Below are 20,324 nucleotides of genomic sequence, written 5' to 3'. Positions count from 1 at the left end.
GGGTGCTGATACTGCCACTGGGTTTCGGTCTGGGTCAGATTCAGCCTCTAGCTCGTGCTCACAGCACCCCAGTTCTGCACATGACTCTCCGTGCGCGCAGGAAGGGGTTCAGAAAGCTCAAGTCCCCAGCAGGGCCAGCAGCAAATTACTGAGACCAGAGAAAATGAAAGTCCTACATTCCCTTCTACAGATCAGAGGAGGGGGCTGGAGAGGCAACAAGAAGTATTTTTCAAAACTGAAATATAATTCCAACAAGCATCAGTTAAAAATTGGATGATATACTGACAGGCTCATTATAAATTTCTATTTTGCAGTTTAGTCAGATTTGTGTACTGACGCAGTCAATGGTGATTTGTATGCTTTCAAAATGATCAGCTGGAACTATTCGGATATTAATCTTGGCACATCTATTAACATTTACAACGCAACAATATAAATCCATTACATAAATGCTTTAAATTTGACTCAACAAGGTTAATTAAATAGTCATCAGTTCCAACTACAAAATGATTGCGATGTAATAGTGATAAAATGATTTTTAAAAATTGTAATTGACCTAATCTGTATTGAGCTAAAAGTTATTAAGTGCATATTCTATGCCAGACAGTTTGAAACAATAATACCGTAATTTAATCTTCTCAATAACCTTAGGTGGTAGGTTCCATGATTATCCTCATTCATAAATGAAGAAACCAAAGCATAGCAGTCTTAAGTAACTTGCCGTGGGGCAGACAGCCAGCAAATGGGAGAAACAGGATTCAAACCGGCTGCTGGACTCCAGAGCCAGCGCCACACCACGCCATGCTCAGTCATGTTCAATTCTTTCGTGACCCCATGGACTGTAGCCCACCTGGCTCCTCTGCCCATGGAATTTTCCAGGCAAAAATACTGAAGTGGGCTGCCATTTCCTACTCCAAGGGATCTTCCCAAACCAGGGATCAAATCCACGTCTCCTGCATTAGCAGGTAGGTTCTTTACCACTGAGCCACCTGGGAACCAGAGCCAGTCCCAGCCAGTAAATGAAGGCTTAGTCCTGCAGCGGGTGCTTTATTTATCTCGTTTTTAATCATCTCATCACCGCTAGATATGGGTCAAAAGACTTCCACTTCACAGGTAAGGAACGTGAAGCCCTGTGGGGTATGAGCCTGTCTGAGGGTAAGAGGCTGAATCAGGGTCTGAACCCACCCCCAGCATCAGGGTCCAGCTGTAGCTGCAGGGCAGGGCGGCACAGCATTAACTCACTTTCCGCCAGGCTGTGTGACTGTGGACTGGATCTTCGCGTCGGTGCCCGTGTTTCGCAGCGACACCTGAACTCCTGCGGGGCCCAGGGGCTGCCCTTTGCTGAGAACCTGCCGTGGAGAAGGAGGAGGAGGTTAGGAGCCGCCCAGCAGCCACATCCTCCCCTCAGCAGCACTGTCCAGTCTGCGCCTGCTGCCATGACCTTCTTTGGGTCAGGATTCCTTGGAAAAGACGGTAGAAATCGTGGTTGCCCTTCCTGGGGAAGCAGGAGCACAGGGAGAAGGAACAGCAACAGGAAAATGACACTTCAGCTCATTGACTCTATTGCGTGCTTGGCTGCTCCATCATGTCCAATTCTTTGTGATCCCCTGGACTGCAGAATGCCAGGCTCCTCTGTCCATGGAATTTTGCAGGCAAGAATATCAGACTGGGTTGCCATTTCTTTCTCCAGGGGATCCTCCCGACCCAGGGAGTGAACCCTTGTCTCCTGCGTTAGCAGGTGGACTCTTTCAGCTCTGAGAGTGACTCTAAAGCATCGTCAGTTAAAGATGCACGACCAGGCCACAGAGAAAGAATAAATGCCCGGGGTCCCCATCTCCAACAAGAAACCCAGACACAAAGCCAGGACCAAAGGCCCTCCCTCTCAGGGTAAAGGGAAAGGAGCATAAACCCACTGTGAAGAAAAGGTAGGCAATAACAAGTGCATCTCAGCCGTGGCACTGCAGGCCGCGCGGGGAGACTGGCCCCTCAGACCCTGTCTCCCTACAAGGCCATCCTGCTGTCTGTACTCGGACAAAGGAGTGACCAGCAACCCAGACCCAGCCCCCTAGAACACCCGCCACATTTTACATAGTTTCACCGAGCTCCCAGGCCCTCCTGAAGCTTGTCTGTGCATCCCTCATAGCCTCAAAGCCCCCGTTTCAAAACTCTCACTTTTTTAAAGGTAAGAGGAGACTGAGTCTGTACCACAGAGCAAACGTGACAAACGCCAGACCTTTCCGTTCACGGAGAAGCCTGTGAACACGAAGTTGATGTCCCCGCCCTTCGTGCAGATGTCGCTGACACCATCCACGTACAGCTCCACGGTGGTCGGCTCTGTGCGATGACAGGGGGGTAGGGGGAGGGGGACAGGGGACAGGACACAAGAGCAAGCTGAGTTCTGGGACAGGATACAAACTGTCACATAAAACATACTGCACTGCTTAATTTTCACTGTATTCATTTCTGAGCCACTCATGTGGCTGGAAATCCAAAGGGAGGAGGAGGAGGGAAAAGTCTCCCTCCCCCACCCTAGAGGGAACCAGGGTTAAGAGTATAAGATACGTTTATAACAGTCTCGCGGCTGAGTTGTATCTCAGAGTCCCATGGAAAATCTAGTAAGCACCAGAAACTTTTATTTACTGAACACCCACCAGAGACCAGGCACTGAGCCAGGTGCACTTAACCCTGACAACTATCTCAGAGGTAGGTAGTAACACTGCAGCTGATTGAAGGGTAAACTGAGGCACAGAAAGGTTAAGGATTCTCCTAAAATCAGAGCTCCTGAGGGACAGAGCCCACTCTCAACCCCAAACGTCTGGCTCCAGATCTGTCTCCTGATCGAGTACGTGAGTTCAGCCACATTATACCAAGACCATAAACTCCAGGGTCCATAGTAAACTGGGGGACTGGAAGTCAGCAGAGGCCAAGTGTGGACTGAGGCAAATGGAAAAAAGGGGACAGCTTCCACCCACTATTGCTGCATGACCCAGTGCTGCCCGAGCTTCCAAGTTCTCATGAAAAACTGAAAATCTGGGTCTTATCTGCTGTGTCCTGATTTTTCAGTATCAGCAACCAATTCAAGGAAATTAAAAATAACTGAAGAGTTCATCATAATATGGGTTAAAGTTGAGTTTTTAAAAAGTTAGGAAGAATGTGAAGTGATAGGGAGAGGAAAAAAAATGGACAAATCGAGAGAATTTCAGGGGAGTTCCCTGGCGGTCCAGTGGCTAGGACTCTGTACTCCCAATCCAAGGTCCCAGGTTCGATCCCTGGTCAGGGAACTAAGATTCCACATGTTATGTGGTGCGGCCAAAAAAAAAAAAAGAGAGATGACTTTTTTAAAAAGAGAACTCCAGGTAAAATAAAGAATTACAAACACACACAAGGGAAGATGTCAGTGGAAAATGGATAAAATCTATCAGGCACCTCACAAAAGAGAATATCCAAATGGCCAGCACACACATGAAAAAGTGTTCAAATCATGGACCATCAGGAAATGCAAATTGAGACCACAGTGAGTGGCTGAAACCGCCCCACCATCAGGACAGCTAAAAGAGACTGACAGCCAACGCTGGTGAGGATGTGGAGGACTGAACTCTTACACACGGCTGCTAAAGCAAAGCTCTGCAACACCTACTCTGCTGGCCCAGAAATCTCTACTAGGGCTGGATTACACGTAAAAAGTCTACTGCCCAGCAATTCCACCCCTGGTATATATTAATACTCAACAGGAACGCAGACACGTGTGCACCACAAGATTCACAGGAGTAACGAGGACGTTCACAGAACGCTATTCTCAGTGGCCAAAATCGGGACAAGACCCAACTGCCCACCAACAGCAGAAGGGGTAAATCACCTTCTGTCACACAGCAATCGAATGAACTAACATAGTAACACACAGCAAGGATGAATCCTGTGAACAACATTGAGAAAGAAACCAGGCACAAAACTGTACCTTGGATGATTCCATTTAATCAAAACAGGTAAAATAAGCTATCATTTTAGGTCGGGCAGGGCAGTTCGTAAGCACCTGGGGTGGAGCACTTCTGGGAGTTGGTCAGGTTCTGTCTCCTCATCTAGGAGGTGGTTATGTGTGTTCACTTTGTTGAACTTCATTGCCTGATACCTCTGTCACGAGAATTTCTGAAACCAAGAGAATCGGGTTCTATCCCTGGGTCGCAAAGATCCCCTGGAGGAGAGCATGGCAATCCACTCCAGTATTCTTGGGTGGAGAATCCCATGGACAGAGGAGCCTGGTGGGCTACAGCCCACAGGGCCGCACCGAGTCGGACGTGACTGAAGCGATTTAGCACACATGCACACACACATGCTATGATTCAATTAACAAGCTTATCAAAAGAAAAAGAACTGACAAGTAGGGAGGGGATTCAAACAAAACACTCCCGCAGGCCTCCAATCTGCAACCTCTCAGGCCAGGGCTTGGCTCTGACTCCCCTCCAGTGTCTGGACCCCAGCAGTCAGGCAGCCCCGGCTGTGACCTGAGAAAGAATTTCGTCTCCCAGATGCAAGTCGCTGCCTCTGTGACAGCAGGGACTCAATTCCTCCTCCCCTAACTCACAGGCAGGCCTGGTAGGAACAACTGGGCTCCCTTTCTCCCCCCAGGCTACAGAACTGGGATCACACACCCACCTCTACCAAAATATCCAGGCTCTGCTCTCCAAAAATATCAGCCACACCAGGGTAGAACCCTTTCTTCTGATCAACCCCACTTTCGCTCCTCCAACCATGCTAAGACACGCACCTCAGGGAAGTCTGCAGCCTTTCTGTGTGCAGAAAGACTGCTTTTAAGAGTCGGACACAACTGAGCATGTATGCACACATTTTAAGAGTTGTGTCCAACTCTGTGACCCCATGGACTGTAGCCCACCATGCTCCTTAATCCATGGGATTCCCCAGGCAAGAATACCAGAGTGGATTGCCATTTCCTCCTCCAAGGGATCTTCCTGACCCAGGGATCGAACCTGTGTCTCTTGTGTCTCCTGCACTGGCAGGTGGAGGCTTTACCAGTGAGCCATCTGGGAGCCTGATGAATGCTGACCCAGTGGAAATAATTGTCCAAAGTTGTCACAGAGCTGGTAAGGCCTCAAGGTTGCCAGATCTTCTGATTTCTTAAGTAGATCTGAATTTTTATGTCAAATTTCACATGTTTAATATTACCATTAATTCACTAAAAAAAAGTTTATTAAAAAAACACTGAGGGAGCTAAGAAAGAAGCCATCCCAGGCCAGAAATCAAGTCCCCACTCCTGACCCCTATAGGCATCAAGTTCTTCTGGCACTAAATGAATGAAGCTGCAAAAACGGAATTTCCTATGATGTACAAGAAAAGATGCCTATTTCAAGAAACAAGACAGAAAACCTTAGGATAGGTCTAAAGTAAATCCAATCTACTCTAAAGTAACAGGGATGGAGGAGTTAAAAAAACGCTCTTGCACACTAGAAATGAATCCTTCATATTTTAACAGTCTCTGCACTCCATCAATTTAATATTCACCATACAGCCTAATCCTTTACAAAGTATACCTGGTTATTTGTTAACTTACCAAAACTCCACCCTAGAGGAGGTTCAATCTTCAGAATGAAATCTCCCTATGAGGGGGAAAAAAAAAAAATCAATGCAGAAGACTAAGAACTGATGACCCTTCAACTTTTACAATCATGTAAAGTAGAATTTTCACACCTGGAATGGAATTCCAAGTGTAAACTTTGCGCTCATAAATGGGAGTGGACTTTTGACTCCCTACCAGTGTGGCAAGTTCAACCCCAGAAACTCCTATTTAATCCAGCAAAGAGTTGGAGACACTGTATTCAGCCACTCATGGTCTTTCAATACCAAACATTCTACTGTTTCATGTTTACCCTTCATATGTTAACCCTGAAGTCTGCCAGGGTCAGCCAGACCTTTAGAAACTAAAGCCAATTCTTAAAACGAGATTTTATTCATACACCCTTGAGTAAAGGGTTCCTTGAGAATCCTTTAAAAAAAAAAAAAAAAAAGATTACAATATCAACTAGTCCACCTCTAGAAAACAATCTTAGCTATTATGCATAGATATAAGTTCAAGAATATTTATCTCTTGTAATTCACTTATCGTGTTGTTAGTAATAACTTTTGTAACTTCCTGTGTTTATCTACATTTCCACATAAAAAGCTGAAATGTGGGGAGGATGGGGAGTAGGAATACAGGCATGCGGATACCCATCTCTAAGCACACGTGTTTGCATGTCTGCATACGTGTATATGCATGTATATTCTTGGATATCCGTACAACTCTAAACACTGAGAACGCCATCTGCTAGGATACACACTGAAACTTTTATCAGAAGTCATCAGGGGGACTTGGGGGATAAAAGATAAAATATACTTTATATACTTCTAAAAACTTTGATTTTTTTTTTCCCCCACAATACTTATGAATTCACACACTACTTGTATAATACTTTTTAAAAATCACTTGTTTGTCTATTTATCACTGGCTGTGCTGGGTCTTCACTGCTGTGCGTGGGCTTTCTCTAGTTGTACCAAGCAAGGGCTACTCTCCAAGATGCCCAGTGTTTTCACTCCGGTGACCTCTCCTGTTGTAGACCATTGGCTCAGTAGTCGTGGCGCACGAGCTTAGCTGTCCCGCAGCACGTGGGATCTTTCGGGAAGAGGGATCAAGCCCATATCCCCTCCATTGGCAGGGAAGCCCTGTGTAATACTTTTTAACAATGTTTTAACCTGCTTGCAAGTATTAATAGGAAGTTCTATTAAGTCAGGGTTTCTCAGACTTGGAACCACTGACATTTTCCCTGACCTGCACAGCATGGCAGCCTGTTTAGCTCCATTCTTGGCCTCCAAGCAGGAGATAATGGACCACTCTCCCTCCCTCACGGTTCTAACAGCCCAAATGTCTCTAGACACTGCCAAGTATCCCTGGAGACACTGAGAATCACTGCTATTCAATCAAACCAGTACATAAGCCGTCACCCTCATAGTTTGGCCAGAACTGCCATATTCCGCTTGTAACTTACAAAACAGAGGTGTATTTGCTCACTTGGGAAAGCTACTCTCCCAGTTAGCACAGCCCTGTGGGCCACACTGACAACCTCCCATCATAAACCACTGAAGTGCTCTCTCCTCTTACCTTATCATACAAGGGGATCATAAAGTAACCATTGTTAGGGGCACAGTCTGTCTGGTATTTCAAAGTCCCATGTTTGGTGTACAACTTTATCTAGAAAGGAAAGAGAAGTCATGTTATCACCATTGAGAATTAGCTATATACAATGAACCTGAATGCATTCAGTCAAAATGCATTTGCTGAGGACCTACTTTAGGAAGCTGAGAACAATGGGCATTACAGACAGAGGGAAATAACACAAAGCATCCCAAATAATGTGATTCGCTATTTTTCAGATTAGAAACTAAAAGTTGTACTTTTCAATGCTTTTCAGTTTATTTTAGTCTCTCTCTATGTTGTTTTGGGGTCTAAAACCAATTTTGCTGTTAGAAAGGGGCTTGTTAAAATGCAATTCCTGGGGAGGGTTGGACTGGAAATCTGGGACCACCAGAAGCAAGCTATTGTATATATAGGATGGATCAACAACCAGGTAGAGTTGAATAGCACAAGGAACTATACTCAATATCCTCCAATAAACCTCAGTGAAAAAGAATACGAAGAAGAATGTATACACACGTATAACTGAATCGCTGTGCTGTACACCAGGGACTAAACACAGCACTGAAAGTCAACTATACTTCTTTTTTTTTTTAAGTACCTTAAAAAATGCAATTCCTGAACTCCACTTGTTTCTAAAAAAGAAGGTCTAAGGATAGGTCCTTGGTCTAAGGCCCTCACCTTAGACCTTCTGTTTTAGAAACAGAAGTGGAGTTCAGGAATTGCATTTTGATGGTGACTGCAGCCATGAAATTAAAAGACACTTACTCCTTGGCAGAAAAGTTATGACCAACCTAGATAGCATATTGAAAAGCAGAGACATTACTTTGCCAACTAAAGTCCGTCTAGTCAAGGCTATGGTTTTTCCTGTGGTCATGTATGGATGTGAGAGTTGGACTGTGAAGAAGGCTGAGCACCGAAGCATTGATGCTTTTGAACTGTGGTGTTGGAGAAGACTCTTGAGTCCCTTGGACTGCAAGGAGATCCAACCAGTCCATTCTAAAGGAGATCAGCCCTGGGTATTCTTTGGAAGGAATAATGCTAAAGCTGAAACTCCAATACTTTGGCCACCTCATGCGAAGAGTTGAGTCATTGGAAAAGACTCTGATGCTGGGAGGGATTGGGGGCAGGAGGAGAAGAGGACAAGAGAGGATGAGATGGGTGGATGGCAACACTGACTCGATGGATGTGAGTCTGAGAGAACTCCAGAAGTTGGTGATGGACAGGGAGGCCTGGCGTGCTGTGATTCATGGGGGTCGCAAAGAGTCGGACACAACTGAGCAATTGAACTGAACTGAACTGAAGGTACTTAAAAAAAAAGACATATAGTTGACTTTCAGTGTTGTGCTTAGTCCCTGGTGTATAGCACAGTGATTCAGTTATACATGTATATAACCACTAGACCATTCAGGTATGACCTAAATCAAATCCCTTATGATTATACAGTGGAAGTGAGAAATAGATTTAAGGGCCTAGATCTGATAGAGAGAGTGCTTAATGAACTATGGACTGAGGTTCATGACATTGTACAGGAGACAGGGATCAAGACCATCCCCATGGAAAAGAAATGCAAAAAAGCAAAATGGCTGTCTGGGGAGGCCTTACAAATAGCTGTGAAAAGAAGAGAAGTGAAAAACAAAGGAGAAAAGGAAAGATATAAGCATCTAAATGCAGAGTTCCAAAGAATAGCAAGAAGAGATAAGAAAGCCTTCCTCAGTGATCAGTGCAAAGAAATAGAGGAAAACAACAGAATGGGAAAGACTAGAGATCACTTCAAGAAAATGAGAGATACCGAGGGAACATTTCATGCAAAGGTGGGCTCAATAAAGGACAGAAATGGTATGGACCTAACAGAAGCAGAAGATATTAAGAAGAGGTGGCAAGAATACACAGAAGAACTGTACAAAAAAGATCTTCACGACCAAGATAATCATGATGGTGTGATCACTGACCTAGAGCCAGACATCCTGGAATGTAAAGTCAAGTGGGCCTTAGAAAGCATCACTATGAACAAAGCTAGTGGAGGTGATGGAATTCCAGTTGAGCTATTCCAAATCCTGAAACATGATGCTGTGAAAGTGCTGCACTCAATATGCCAGCAAATTTGGAAAACTCAGCAGTGGCCACAGGACTGGAAAAGGTCAGTTTTCATTCCAATCCCAAAGAAAGGCAATGCCAAAGAATGCTCAAACTATCCCACAATTGCACTCATCTCACACGCTAGTAAAGTAATGCTCAAAATTCTCCAAGCCAGGCTTCAGCAATACGTGAACTGTGAACTTCAACTTGAACCAGATGTTCAAGTTGGTTTTAGAAAAGGCAGAGGTACTCTCAGAGATCAAACTGCGAACATCCGCTAGATCACTGAAAAAGCAAGAAGAGTTACAGAAAAAATATCTATTTCTGCTTTATTGACTATGCCAAAGCCTTTGACTGTGTGGATACAATAAACTGTGGAAAATTCTTCAAGAGATGGGAATACCAGACCACCTGACCTGCCTCTTGAGAAACCTGTATGCAGGTCACGAAGCAACAGTTAGAACTGGACATGGAATAACAGACTGGTTCCAAATAGGAAAAGGAGTACGTCAAGGCTATATACTGTCACCCTGCTTATTTAACTTATATGCAGAGTACATCATGAGAAATGCTGGGCTGGACGAAGCACAAGCTGGAATTAAGATTGCCGGGAGAAATATCAATAACCTCAGATATGCAGATGACACCACCCTTATGGCAGAAAGTGAAGAGGAACTAATAAGCATCTTGATGAAAGTGAAAGAGGAAAGTGAAAAAGTTGGCTTAAAGCTCAACATTCAGAAAATGAAGATCACTGCATCTGATCCCATCACTTCATGGGAAATAGATGGGGAAACAGCGGAAACAGTGTCAGACTTTATTTTGGGGGGTTCCAAAATCACTGCAGATAGTGACCGCAGCCATGAAATTAAAAGACGCTTACTCCTTGGAAGGAAAGTTATGACCAACCTAGATAGCATATTCAAAAGCAGAGACATTACTTTGTCAACAAAGATCCGTCTAGTCAAGGCTATGGTTTTTCCTGTGGTCATGTATGGATGTGAGAGTTGGACTGTGAAGAAAGCTGCATGCCGAAGAATTGATGCTTTTGAAATGTGGTGTTGGAGAAGATTCTTGAGAGTCCCTTGGACTGCAAGGAGATCCAACCAGTGGAGATCAGTCCTGGGTGTTCTTTGGAAGGAATGATTCATGGGGTCACAAAGAGTCAGACACGACTGAGCAACTGAACTGAACTGAACTGAACATCCATCTAAAAACTTTCAATGTTAATAATCTGTGAGTATAACACGAAAATGACAGAACCCAGTCATATCAGCTAAGACAATGTAGAAAGCAGCAAATCCACAATGTGTGTGCTTAGGAAAGGAACACTGTGAAATGACGTACAGACTGCAGGCTCCCATGGGCAGTGACCATGGCTTACACTTCATGAGTGTCTTATGCAGTGTAAATACTCCACAAATACCCGACCTTATTCACAGGCCAAAAAGAAATTCAGATGCATGCACTTAAAGCAGGGACTGAAGATCCACCTGTCCAGAGGGGCCAGGGAAGTCCCGTCAATGGGCATTCATCTAAAAGGTGACAGGACTGCTTCTTAACCCAAGCCAAGTTTTGCAGCCCAAAGATCAGCTGGCTTTCCAGAGAAATCAGGAATGCAGTTTTTAATGTGAAACCTCCTAACAGTTAAAAAATTAGCAACCAATACAGTTTTTCTTTTTTAGGTACTTTGTCTGCTCTGTTCACTGAACTATTCAGAACACCAGGGACAAGGCTTCAGAACACACTGGGGCTCACTCAACAGTTACTAACTGAATGAATATGATGGAAAAATACCCAGAAGAGAAGAAGGGTGGAGAAGACTGAAGGTAGTTTTACTGGGACACAGAAAACACAACCCAGAAATGATTGTAAAATATCTTATTCACATTTATTCTGTAAAGCACAGGTTAGGACACAGAATGACAAGATACATTATGTGTATGAAACACTAGATTTCATAATCAGAAATGAAGAAAGAATGAATTTCTCAGGCCATCTGGACAGGCAGCCCTAGGGCTCAGGGAACATACTTCACACTAGGTCACAAAACCTGCCCTCCACTCTCATAGTCACTATTAAGTGTTTGGGGTGGGAGTGTCCCTAGCGTTCTACACTTTTCTCCTGAAGCCCCAGGAAGCTACAAGTTGCAAAGCCTTTCAAGACAGCTTCTGGAATGCCCTGTGCCCACAGCCCAGAAGGTGGCATGGGCACCCAGAGATCCTAGAAGCCTTGCCATTGCCAGTGGGTAGATTCATTAAACACCTGACTTCTTTTTAGATTTTTTTTTTTTAATGTGGACCATTTTTAAAGTCTTTATTGAATTTGCTACAATATTGCTTCTGTTATTTATGTTCTGGTTATTTATGTTCCACTGGGTTTGTGGGATCTTAGTTTCCTGACCAGGGATTGAACCCACACTCCCCTGCATTGAAAGGTGAACTCTTAACCATTGGACCTTCAAGGAAGTCCCATGCCTGACTTCTTAAGACCAAAAATGATGGAGAAGCCACAGATATAGGGGTCTTGAAGGTGATGAGTAACTTCTTTAGGAAATACACGATGCTGAGCTCTGCAGCCTCTCTCCCAACGCCATGCTACAGGAACAAAAATTGGGACTTGGAGCAAGGCTAAGTCAAACAGCTGTAGAATCTACTTCCAACCCCTCCCCCAATTCTCAGGAACCTGCTTTGTAGGAACACGCTGGTTCAACTCTTCACCATAGCCCTCTAGGTACTCAGGCAGAATGCCTTTGGGGTCTTGGTCCCCACTCCCTTCTCTTTGGCATCTCCAGCGTCTTTCTTTTCTAATTCCCTTCTTTTGACTCATCATCAGTAACTACCCTCCTAAAATAGAGGCCAGCCCTCCCTGGGGTCCCTTCCTATCTGTCCTGCAAATGATTTTCTATGCCCACCTCCATCTATCTCCCTTTCTCTTCACAAAAGCTTTCTGGGTCATAATTCCACTGGGCTAATAACCATCTAACTGAAGAGAGCTTTGCAACTTAATAAAAAGACTTCTGCAGAAATCTCTTGTGTAATTCCAATAAATACCCAGCGATAAGGGCGCTGACAACTCTTCATTATCGGAGGAAAGGGGTCCCAATGGGGGAACCAGGGAGATTAAAAATAGTTTCCCAGCCCCAGAGATACCAAGAGACAGTAACTGGGTCATGATCTCTGGGATGAGAATTCATGCTCTTTTAAAGCTTCCCAGAGGGTAGGAGGAATGGTCGATTAGAATCTGGGGGGGAACTCAGTGTTGTGGGGGTTAAGACTTGCGGTCTCTAGGTTCTGGAATACAGGTTTCAGGAAATCTGAGTTTCAGAAGGTCTGGGTTCCTGGGGGTTTGAGGATCTGGGGTCTGCGTTCTGCTGAGACTGGGTTTTAAGAGATCTCGGGCCTGCATTGTGGGGATCTGGAGTTTGCCTTCTTAAGTATCTGGGGTCTCCATCTGGAGGATCCTCAGTTTTGTGTGACCTAACAAAAGTTATAAACCATTATCATCGTCACCAAAAATGTCCTTCACACCCACATGCACACACCTTCAGAGCTCCACCACCCCACCCCACCGCGTAGCTGACCCCAAGATAAGAACCCCCACCCCAGCGCTACTGGGGAGGGGACCAGCAGAGAGCCCGCAGAAAGCAGCGCCTCTGAAGAGGAAAGGGCTCCCAGAATGCGGGCAGTTGCGGGGAGGGCTGGTGGCAACCGCCTGGGAGGCGAGGCCACCGCGGCTCAGCGAGGCTGTGCGCCTGGCCCCGGGTCACACACCGAGCTCCGGGCCGCGGGGCGGGCACTCACCTCAATGAGCGAGTAGTTGATCTCCACGTCCGACTTGACGAAGCCCCCGCAACCCACCACGATGTCCTCGGAGCCGCACGCCGGCTCTACCCTGCTCAGCAGCAGCAGAACGGTGGCGGCCACCACCGCCGGCTCGGGTGGCCCCATACCCCGGCGCCCCCGCATGGCCCGGCCTCTGCAGCCTGAACCTCCGCAGGCCTCCGGGTCCCGCCCCTCACTCCGCACGTTGCCGGCGGCTTCCTCTTCTGATGGCAACTGACAGCCCTGTCCCCGCCCCCCGCCCCCCCTCACGCCGCGACTGCGCATGCGCACCCCGCCCCCACGGCCATGCCCCCAGACCAAATAACTACAGTACAAGCTCAGCAATGAAAGGAGACCATTGGTGCCCTCTGGAGGCCTGGAGGACTCCGCGCACCGTCTGGCTGGTGCAGTTGCAAGGGGCGGGTATACAGGCATAAACTGAAAAGTTGAATTTCGTAGTTTCCTGGTTTGGAATTAGGAATTTGGAATTCCAAATCCCCTACTTTGGAATTCAATAGCACTGAAACTGGAAATGACGAGAGACTATTGATCGAAGTATCCAACAAATTTCCCGAATCTATTTGACCCGTAAATTTCACAAGTGATGTATCATCTCAAACTCCTTTTAGGGATTTGTGTCGACTGGTGTAACTTTCCATGATAAATGATCAATTAGCTTTTTTTTAAGCAAAACATGTCGTTTAAGTTCAGCATAATATTTTAAAAGATATTTAAATTGTATTTAATCCCACCTCTGCTGCTGCTGCTGCTGCTAAGTCGCTTCAGTCGTGTCGGACTCTATGCGACTCCATAGACGGCAGCCCACCAGGCTCCCCCATCCCTGGGATTCTCCAGGCAAGAACACTGGAGTGGGTTGCCATTTCCTTCTCCAAGGCGTGAAAGTGAAAAGTGAAAGTGAAGTCGCTCAGTCCTGTCCGACTCTTAGCGACCCCATGGACTGCAGCCCACCAGGCTCCTCTGTCCATGGGATTTTCCAGGCAAGAGTACTGCAGTGGGGTGCCATGGCCTTCTCCGAATCCCACCTCTAGTAACAGTTTTATAGAAACAAACTTTGGGGGTTTTCCCCCAGGAAGCAAAAGATGCATGCAGTTTGACTTACTTTGAACTAGCTCTGTGAGGCGATGCATGAAAATCATCTGAAAGCATCTGTCTGAAAATCAGTTCAAAAATCAGCATGTTATGTTTTGTCTCAAGACTGAATGTATGCCATAATGAAGATGAACTACAAGTCACCATATCAAAATAGACAAAAACTGCCCTTCTGACCAGATGTTTGAAATTCTTCCATTTCACTCAAGAAAATCAAGGGCTTTTATTTTGATAGTTGTTATACCTTGCTCCTAAATGATGAAGTAAAGAGATTTCCCACTGAAATTCGCCACTGTGGTTAAGACTCAAGCACTATGCAACTATGAATCACTACACAGTGGCGACAATGGAAGGATACATGCACTAGAGGATCTCAGCCATGAACACATCTGATTTCTCTCACTCTTCGTTCTCCTTCCAAATACAGTGAGACTGTCAACTGTTTGATTATAAAGAGAAACCATTTAAGTAATTGTTTTATTTTTTAGAGGTTCATTATTTATCATTACAATTAAAACAGATGTTTCCATTTGTTTCCTAACACAAATCCCTGGTTTGTCTTAGCAAATACCAGGGGATTGAAAGTCATCAATTAGGAACTGCTTGGCCTATGGAATCATCTTATTTAACAGACGGGAAACCGAGGCCCAGAGAGGTAAGGGGACTTATCTAGGGTTGGTGGTTCAGTCAGTAAAGTATCTTCCTGCAATGCAGGAGACCTGGGTTCTATCTTTGGGTCAGAAAGATCACCTGGAGAAGGAAATGGCAACCCACTCCAGTATTCTTGCCAGGGAAATCCCATGGACAGAGGAGCCTGATGGGCTACAATCCATGGGATTGCAGTAGTCAGACATGACTTAACGACTAAACCACCACCATCAGAGCTCGGCACTCAGCCATGTGCTGTTCAGAGAGCTGGAAAGTAGGCTCTGTATTTGAGTTCTGTTCTTGGCTTACCTGGTTGATTTCCTCTGTGTGCTTTCTGCCTATCTGACCATCCCCCCTCAAACCTTCATCATTTCCCTCAAATTCATCTTCATATATACAAAGAAATAAAGCTCTAGGACCATGTCCAGTTGCAATGGGGATTTAAGGGGGGGGGGGTCCTCAAGCCTCCTGATAATTTCCATCAGCCTTCACCAAAACCACCTCAAACAAACAGAGATGATCGGAATGTAAACAGCAGACCTTCCACACTCAGCTTCAAGAAAAATCTTTGAGTTTTTGCATCCCTGCTCTTCCAGAAGACCCAAACAGGAAGACAGCTGAAAGCATACTGCCAGGGCCCCAGAAGAGGGTTGGGGAATCTCAGGAAAGAAAGGGAAGAAAAGACCAGGGAGCCCCTGCTGTCGAGGCCCTGAAAAAGGCAAGAGAAAAAGAAGACACCAAAGTAACAACGCAGCCTGGAGAGTGCAAAGGATTTGAATTCTTCACTCAAACTGAGCACCTGTTCTTGTCTGTCTGAAAAAGTTCAGTCTTTTCTTCCTGTCTTGAAAGGGAATACATGGTCATTGCAGAAGGAAAGAAAATTGAAAAAGGAAAGCAAGAAAAAAGAAAAGAAAAGTAGGAGTTCCATGAACACTGCTTTAGTGCATTTCCATCGTTTTGTCTATGCATATATGTTACATAAAGTCATTTCCCAAAAGAACGCTTGGCTTGGGACACACATTACTTTAAGACCCAGAAGAAAAAGGTAAATGACTTGAATTCATTCCCCACTTTCCCTAACTTAAGCATATACTTTTTTTTTTTCTTTGCACACATATCGTAAACTATTTTGTATTATAATCTTTTTTTTTTTTTTCTCGCTTAGCATTCAGTAACCGTTTTTCCGTATTAAACCTATTTCTTCAATGGCATTTTGAACCACTGCTCAGTAACCTAGGGATGAAATAATACTACGAATGCTAATAAAAGTTAACTCTGATTGAACATTTATAGTGTTCAAACACTCTGCTAGACGTTTTATTAGTAATCTTAAAATCTTCCCACCATCCTAGAGGCAGACAGGGTCGGTCCCACAGGTGAGGGGGCTGCGGCTCCAACGTTAACCCGGGTCCTCCCATCCCCCATTCCGTCCGTCGCTGGACTTGAGCACACCTGCTGGGTTCGTTTATCTAGATAAATTCCTGGAATTGCTGATCCACAGTATTCGGGAAGTTCGGAATGACACTTGCGCCAGGGGGAAAGGGGATTATATGCAGACATCACCGCACTTTCTGGGGCTCCGGGACCCCCGCCCTCGCTGCCCTGGGTGGCCGCCCTGAGCGCCCCGCCACCTCGCCTCGCTTCACCCCTCCGCGCCCCACCCCCGCCGCCCGGCCGGACCTTGCCCCCCGGCCTCGCAATCCGAGAGCTCGAATCCCCGCCCCTTCCCCCGGCCGGAACGCGGCCGAGGAAGCCGTCCTCGGACCCCGACAGTCCGACAGACAGACCAACAGACGGACGACGCCCGATGGCCGGGCAAGGCGAGCCCTGCGCGGGCACGGGGGTGAGTGTCTCCATCCCGCTGTATTCCTTCTCCGGCTGGCTCGAGGGATCTCTTGGACAGATGTCTCGGGCTGAGATACAGAGGAGGGCGGGCCCCCGGGGAGGGTAACAGACCTGCCAGTCTAACCCCAGGGCTGGGCGATCTCCTTAACCAAACTGTTCCCCAAGAGACCAACCCTGTGAAAGGGGCCTCTAGACCCCCCCAGCTACAGGACTCCCCACGTCTCTGGTTCCTGCCTCAGCAAAAGACTCTAGTGGGAGGGTGGCAGTGGTGTAGGAGGGAGAGAATTAAAGCAACTGTGTTTTCTGAAATTCACATTCACACTTCTCCGGTTAGGAAAGGCCAGCAGAAGATCTGAGATAAGTACAGATGGAGACCTCTGGTAGAACAAGTTTTGGGGTTAGCCAGGCCAGCGTGGAGTCAGCTCTGTCCCTTCCTATTTGTGTGGGCCTAAAGGAGCCTATTACCTTCCTGGCTTCTGAGTTTCCTGGTCTATGAAATTGGAACAGTAATACCTGCCTCCTAGAGTGGTTATAGGGCTTGCCTGGTGGCTCAGTGGTAAAGAATCCACCTGCCAATGCAGGAGACATGAGTTCGATCCCTGGCTTGGGAAGATCCCCTGGAGAAGGGAATGGTATCCACTCCAGAATTCTTGCCTGGAGTATCCCATGGACAGAGGAGCCTGGCGGGCTACAGTCGTGGGGTCGCAAAGTGTCAGACATGACTTAGCGACCAAACAACAACAACAGAGTGGTTTTAAGTCTGTGCCCAGCAGTCATCATGGATCCCAGGTCTCCTAGATTCTAGGACCCAACTGCCTTGGTTCAGATCCCAGCACCACCCCTGTCCAGTTGGGTGAGGTCAGTGGAGTTACTCAATTATGAAGTACTCTAGGGACAACAGAGGATGAGATGGTTGGATGGCATCACCAACTCAATGGACACAAGTTTGAGCAAAGTCTGGGAGATAGTGAAGGACAGGGAAGCCTGGCATGCTGCAGTCCATGGGGTTGCAAAGAGTTGGACGTGACTCAGTGACCAAACAACAACAAAAATTGCTTAGCACATTTATCTTGTAAATATTTGGAGTCCAAAGAGTTGCCTAGCCCCCCAAGTGGTGAGTTTGGGACCCCTGCATTGTACCATCATAAGGGTCACCCTGGTGTTCCCTCAGGTCTGGAACCAGACGGAGCCCGAGCCTGCTGCTGCCCGCTTGCTGAGCCTGTGCTTTCTGAAAACAGCAGGGGTCTGGGTGCCCCCCATGTACCTCTGGGTCCTTGGCCCCATCCACCTCCTCTACATCCACCGCCATGACAAGGGCTACATCCAAATGTCCCGCCTCTTCAAGGCCAAGATGGTAGCCCCTTCCTCTGGGAGCCTATAATCAGACAATGGTCAGGGGGTGGGGGAGCAGGCTGGAATCAGGCAGAGACCCCAAAGTGGACACGTGGGACCCTGTTAATCAGACAGAGCAATACCCCAGAGGCTGCAGAGGGAAACTCAGTGGCATAGACGCTGCCAAACCAATCATCACAGATAATAAAAACCGTACATCCCAAACACACCCGCAGACACCCACACACACCCAGACAAGTTTATGGCCACCACAGCCTGGCGTACCCCGAAGTGTGCAGTGTACACTCCTGAGATACACACGGTGATTTTAGAGCCACACCAGGACACACCTTTTAAATGTTAACACTTAGGCATTGATTTTTGTGTTTCCCCGCCAGCGATACTAAAGAACACTCCTTAAAACTGGTGTGTAGTTGTTTTCCAGTGTTAGAAAAACACTGGCATTCCAAATGTGAGCATCTCTGCTCATTCTCCTGTTCCCCAAACCTCTAGAAGCACGCCCTCCATGGTTCATTTATTCCCACACCACCTTGTAAATATTTGACCTCTTGCCAACCACCTCTCCAGGGTCAGCACACTCCTCCTTAAAGGGCCAGAGAGTATCAGTACTTGTCTGAGATTCCAAGGATCATGTGGCCTCTGTCTCAACTACTCAGTTCTGCTCTTGCAGCAGTAAAGCAGCCACAGACAACAAACAGTAAGCAAGTAGACATCACTGTGTTTCAGTAAAACTTTATAGTTACAGAAATTTGCATTTCATATCAATTTCACGTCATGGCATATTAGGCTTTTTAAAGTTTTGTTCAATGAGTGAAAAATGGGAAACCCGCTCTTAGTTCCAAGGTGATACAACAACAGACAAGAGGCCAAACTCAGACTACAGATGGTAGTTTTGACTCCTGCTTGAGACTAACTGACGTTCAGTGGTTTCTCCGAGGCTCCCAGGTCTGCTTGTGCGTGCTCTCTCCCGTTCTTGATTTCTCTTGTCCAAAAGAGGGACCGATTTGACCAATGGCAGCTCAGTCAAAGGCCTGGAAACGTATCAGTCCCAACAGAGAGTTCCTCCTTGATTTAACAGTAGGGATGGAAAGAGACTTTAAGAAAGTATAACTTTTTCACCTGGAGAGTAAATAACTTTTCATGCTGTTCCTTCATCCCGAAGCATCCTCCTGTGCATTGTGGGAGCACTACTGGCATTTTGGAAACCACTGACGTTATTTGTATGGTGCATTATTTATATGACAGTTACAGGTCAAGCTTGAGCTGCATCACCCCTTACAGCTTTTTTCTCTCACGTCGGCCCTGTTCAGTGGTCACGCTGGTACATTGCAGTGCCCCACCTGGGGCCACTGTCCAGTTGGACGTGGAGTCCCTGTCCAGTTGGCAGGGACTGGCAGAAAGCCTGCCATCTTTCTTTCCCCCACCAGCCTTATCCCAGCCCGTTTCCCCAGGTGCTTGGGTTTGCCCTCATAATCCTGTGCACCTCCAGCGTGTCTGTGACTCTTTGGAGAATCCAGCAGGGAACGCCCCAGGCCCTCGAGTTCCTCATACACCCCACCGTGTGGCTCACCACAATGGTGAGTCGCGGCCCAGACCTGCTGGCTTGCTCCTGGGTGCTGCTTCTCCTGTCCCGGTGGAGGGGTGGGGCAGAGGGGGCTCCCTCCAGACCCTCTCCTCCCCCAGCGTCCCCCACCCCTGGCCCACCTCCCACCCGACCCTCTTGTCCAGAGCTTCGCTGTGTTCCTGATCCATGCCGAGAGGAAGAAGGGCGTCCAGGCGTCTGGGGTGCTCTTCGGGTACTGGCTACTCTGCTTTCTCTTCCCAGCCACCAGCGCCACCCAGCAGGCCTCACGAGGGGTAAGTGGGGGTCTGGGTCACCCGGGAACCAGTATAGTGGTTTCAGGCCTTGGGTCCCATCCATCCTCCTCCCGCTTCCACCAAGGCTTATTCTCTCTGCAGAGACACACACTCCGCAAGCACTGAAACTCAAGCAACACACACAGGCATTTCACATAGATGTTCTCATCACCCCATACCTTTTTATCAACAGAAATTCTTATTGTCTTACACACTCAAGTCACACACTTCACTTGCACACACTTGTATGCTCCCATTCACACATTGGGCTTCCCTGGTGGCTCAGTCAGTCAAGAATCTGCCTGCAATGCAGGAGACCTAGGTTCAATCCCTGGGTCGGGAAGGTCCCTTGGAGAAGGAAATGGCAACCCACTCTAGTATTCTTGTCTGGAGAATTCCATCAACAGAGGAGCCTGGCGGGCTATAGT

General features: G+C 46.9%; 2 protein-coding genes across 9 annotated transcripts in view; one reads left to right on the top strand and one right to left on the bottom strand.

The window, feature by feature from the left end:
* The window catches only part of LOC109578446 (BOS complex subunit NOMO1), a 56,484-nt gene extending 43,179 nt beyond the window's left edge, over positions 1–13,305 (bottom strand). Inside the window, exons 1-5 of the mRNA XM_019987652.2 lie at positions 13,063–13,305; positions 7,148–7,237; positions 5,564–5,609; positions 2,234–2,334; positions 1,243–1,349 (exon numbers count right to left, since the gene is read on the bottom strand). Coding sequence (XP_019843211.2) covers positions 1,243–1,349; positions 2,234–2,334; positions 5,564–5,609; positions 7,148–7,237; positions 13,063–13,227 — 509 coding nt within the window. The 5' untranslated portion in view covers positions 13,228–13,305. The remainder of the gene's footprint in view (positions 1–1,242; positions 1,350–2,233; positions 2,335–5,563; positions 5,610–7,147; positions 7,238–13,062) is intronic.
* Positions 13,306–16,527: 3,222 nt separating this feature from the next.
* The window catches only part of ABCC6 (ATP binding cassette subfamily C member 6), a 71,791-nt gene continuing 67,994 nt past the window's right edge, over positions 16,528–20,324 (top strand). For 5 of the 8 annotated variants that reach the window (XR_011564037.1, XR_011564038.1, XR_011564039.1 and 2 more), the window contains exons 1-4: positions 16,528–16,684; positions 17,858–18,040; positions 19,491–19,616; positions 19,768–19,896. Coding sequence is in view for 5 of the 8 variants with exons in the window: in XM_070779719.1 (XP_070635820.1) it covers positions 16,649–16,684; positions 17,858–18,040; positions 19,491–19,616; positions 19,768–19,896 (474 nt within the window). In the remaining 3 variants the exon portion in view is untranslated. The remainder of the gene's footprint in view (positions 16,685–17,857; positions 18,041–19,490; positions 19,617–19,767; positions 19,897–20,324) is intronic. The other 3 variants (XM_070779720.1, XM_070779722.1, XM_070779721.1) reach the window with 3 other exon arrangements.

This window comes from Bos indicus, chromosome 25 (genome assembly GCF_029378745.1).
Source record: "Bos indicus isolate NIAB-ARS_2022 breed Sahiwal x Tharparkar chromosome 25, NIAB-ARS_B.indTharparkar_mat_pri_1.0, whole genome shotgun sequence".
NCBI lineage: Eukaryota > Metazoa > Chordata > Mammalia > Artiodactyla > Bovidae > Bos > Bos indicus.
The sequence above is the reverse complement of the archived record's forward strand: the minus strand, read 5'-3'. Positions and strand labels throughout refer to the sequence as shown.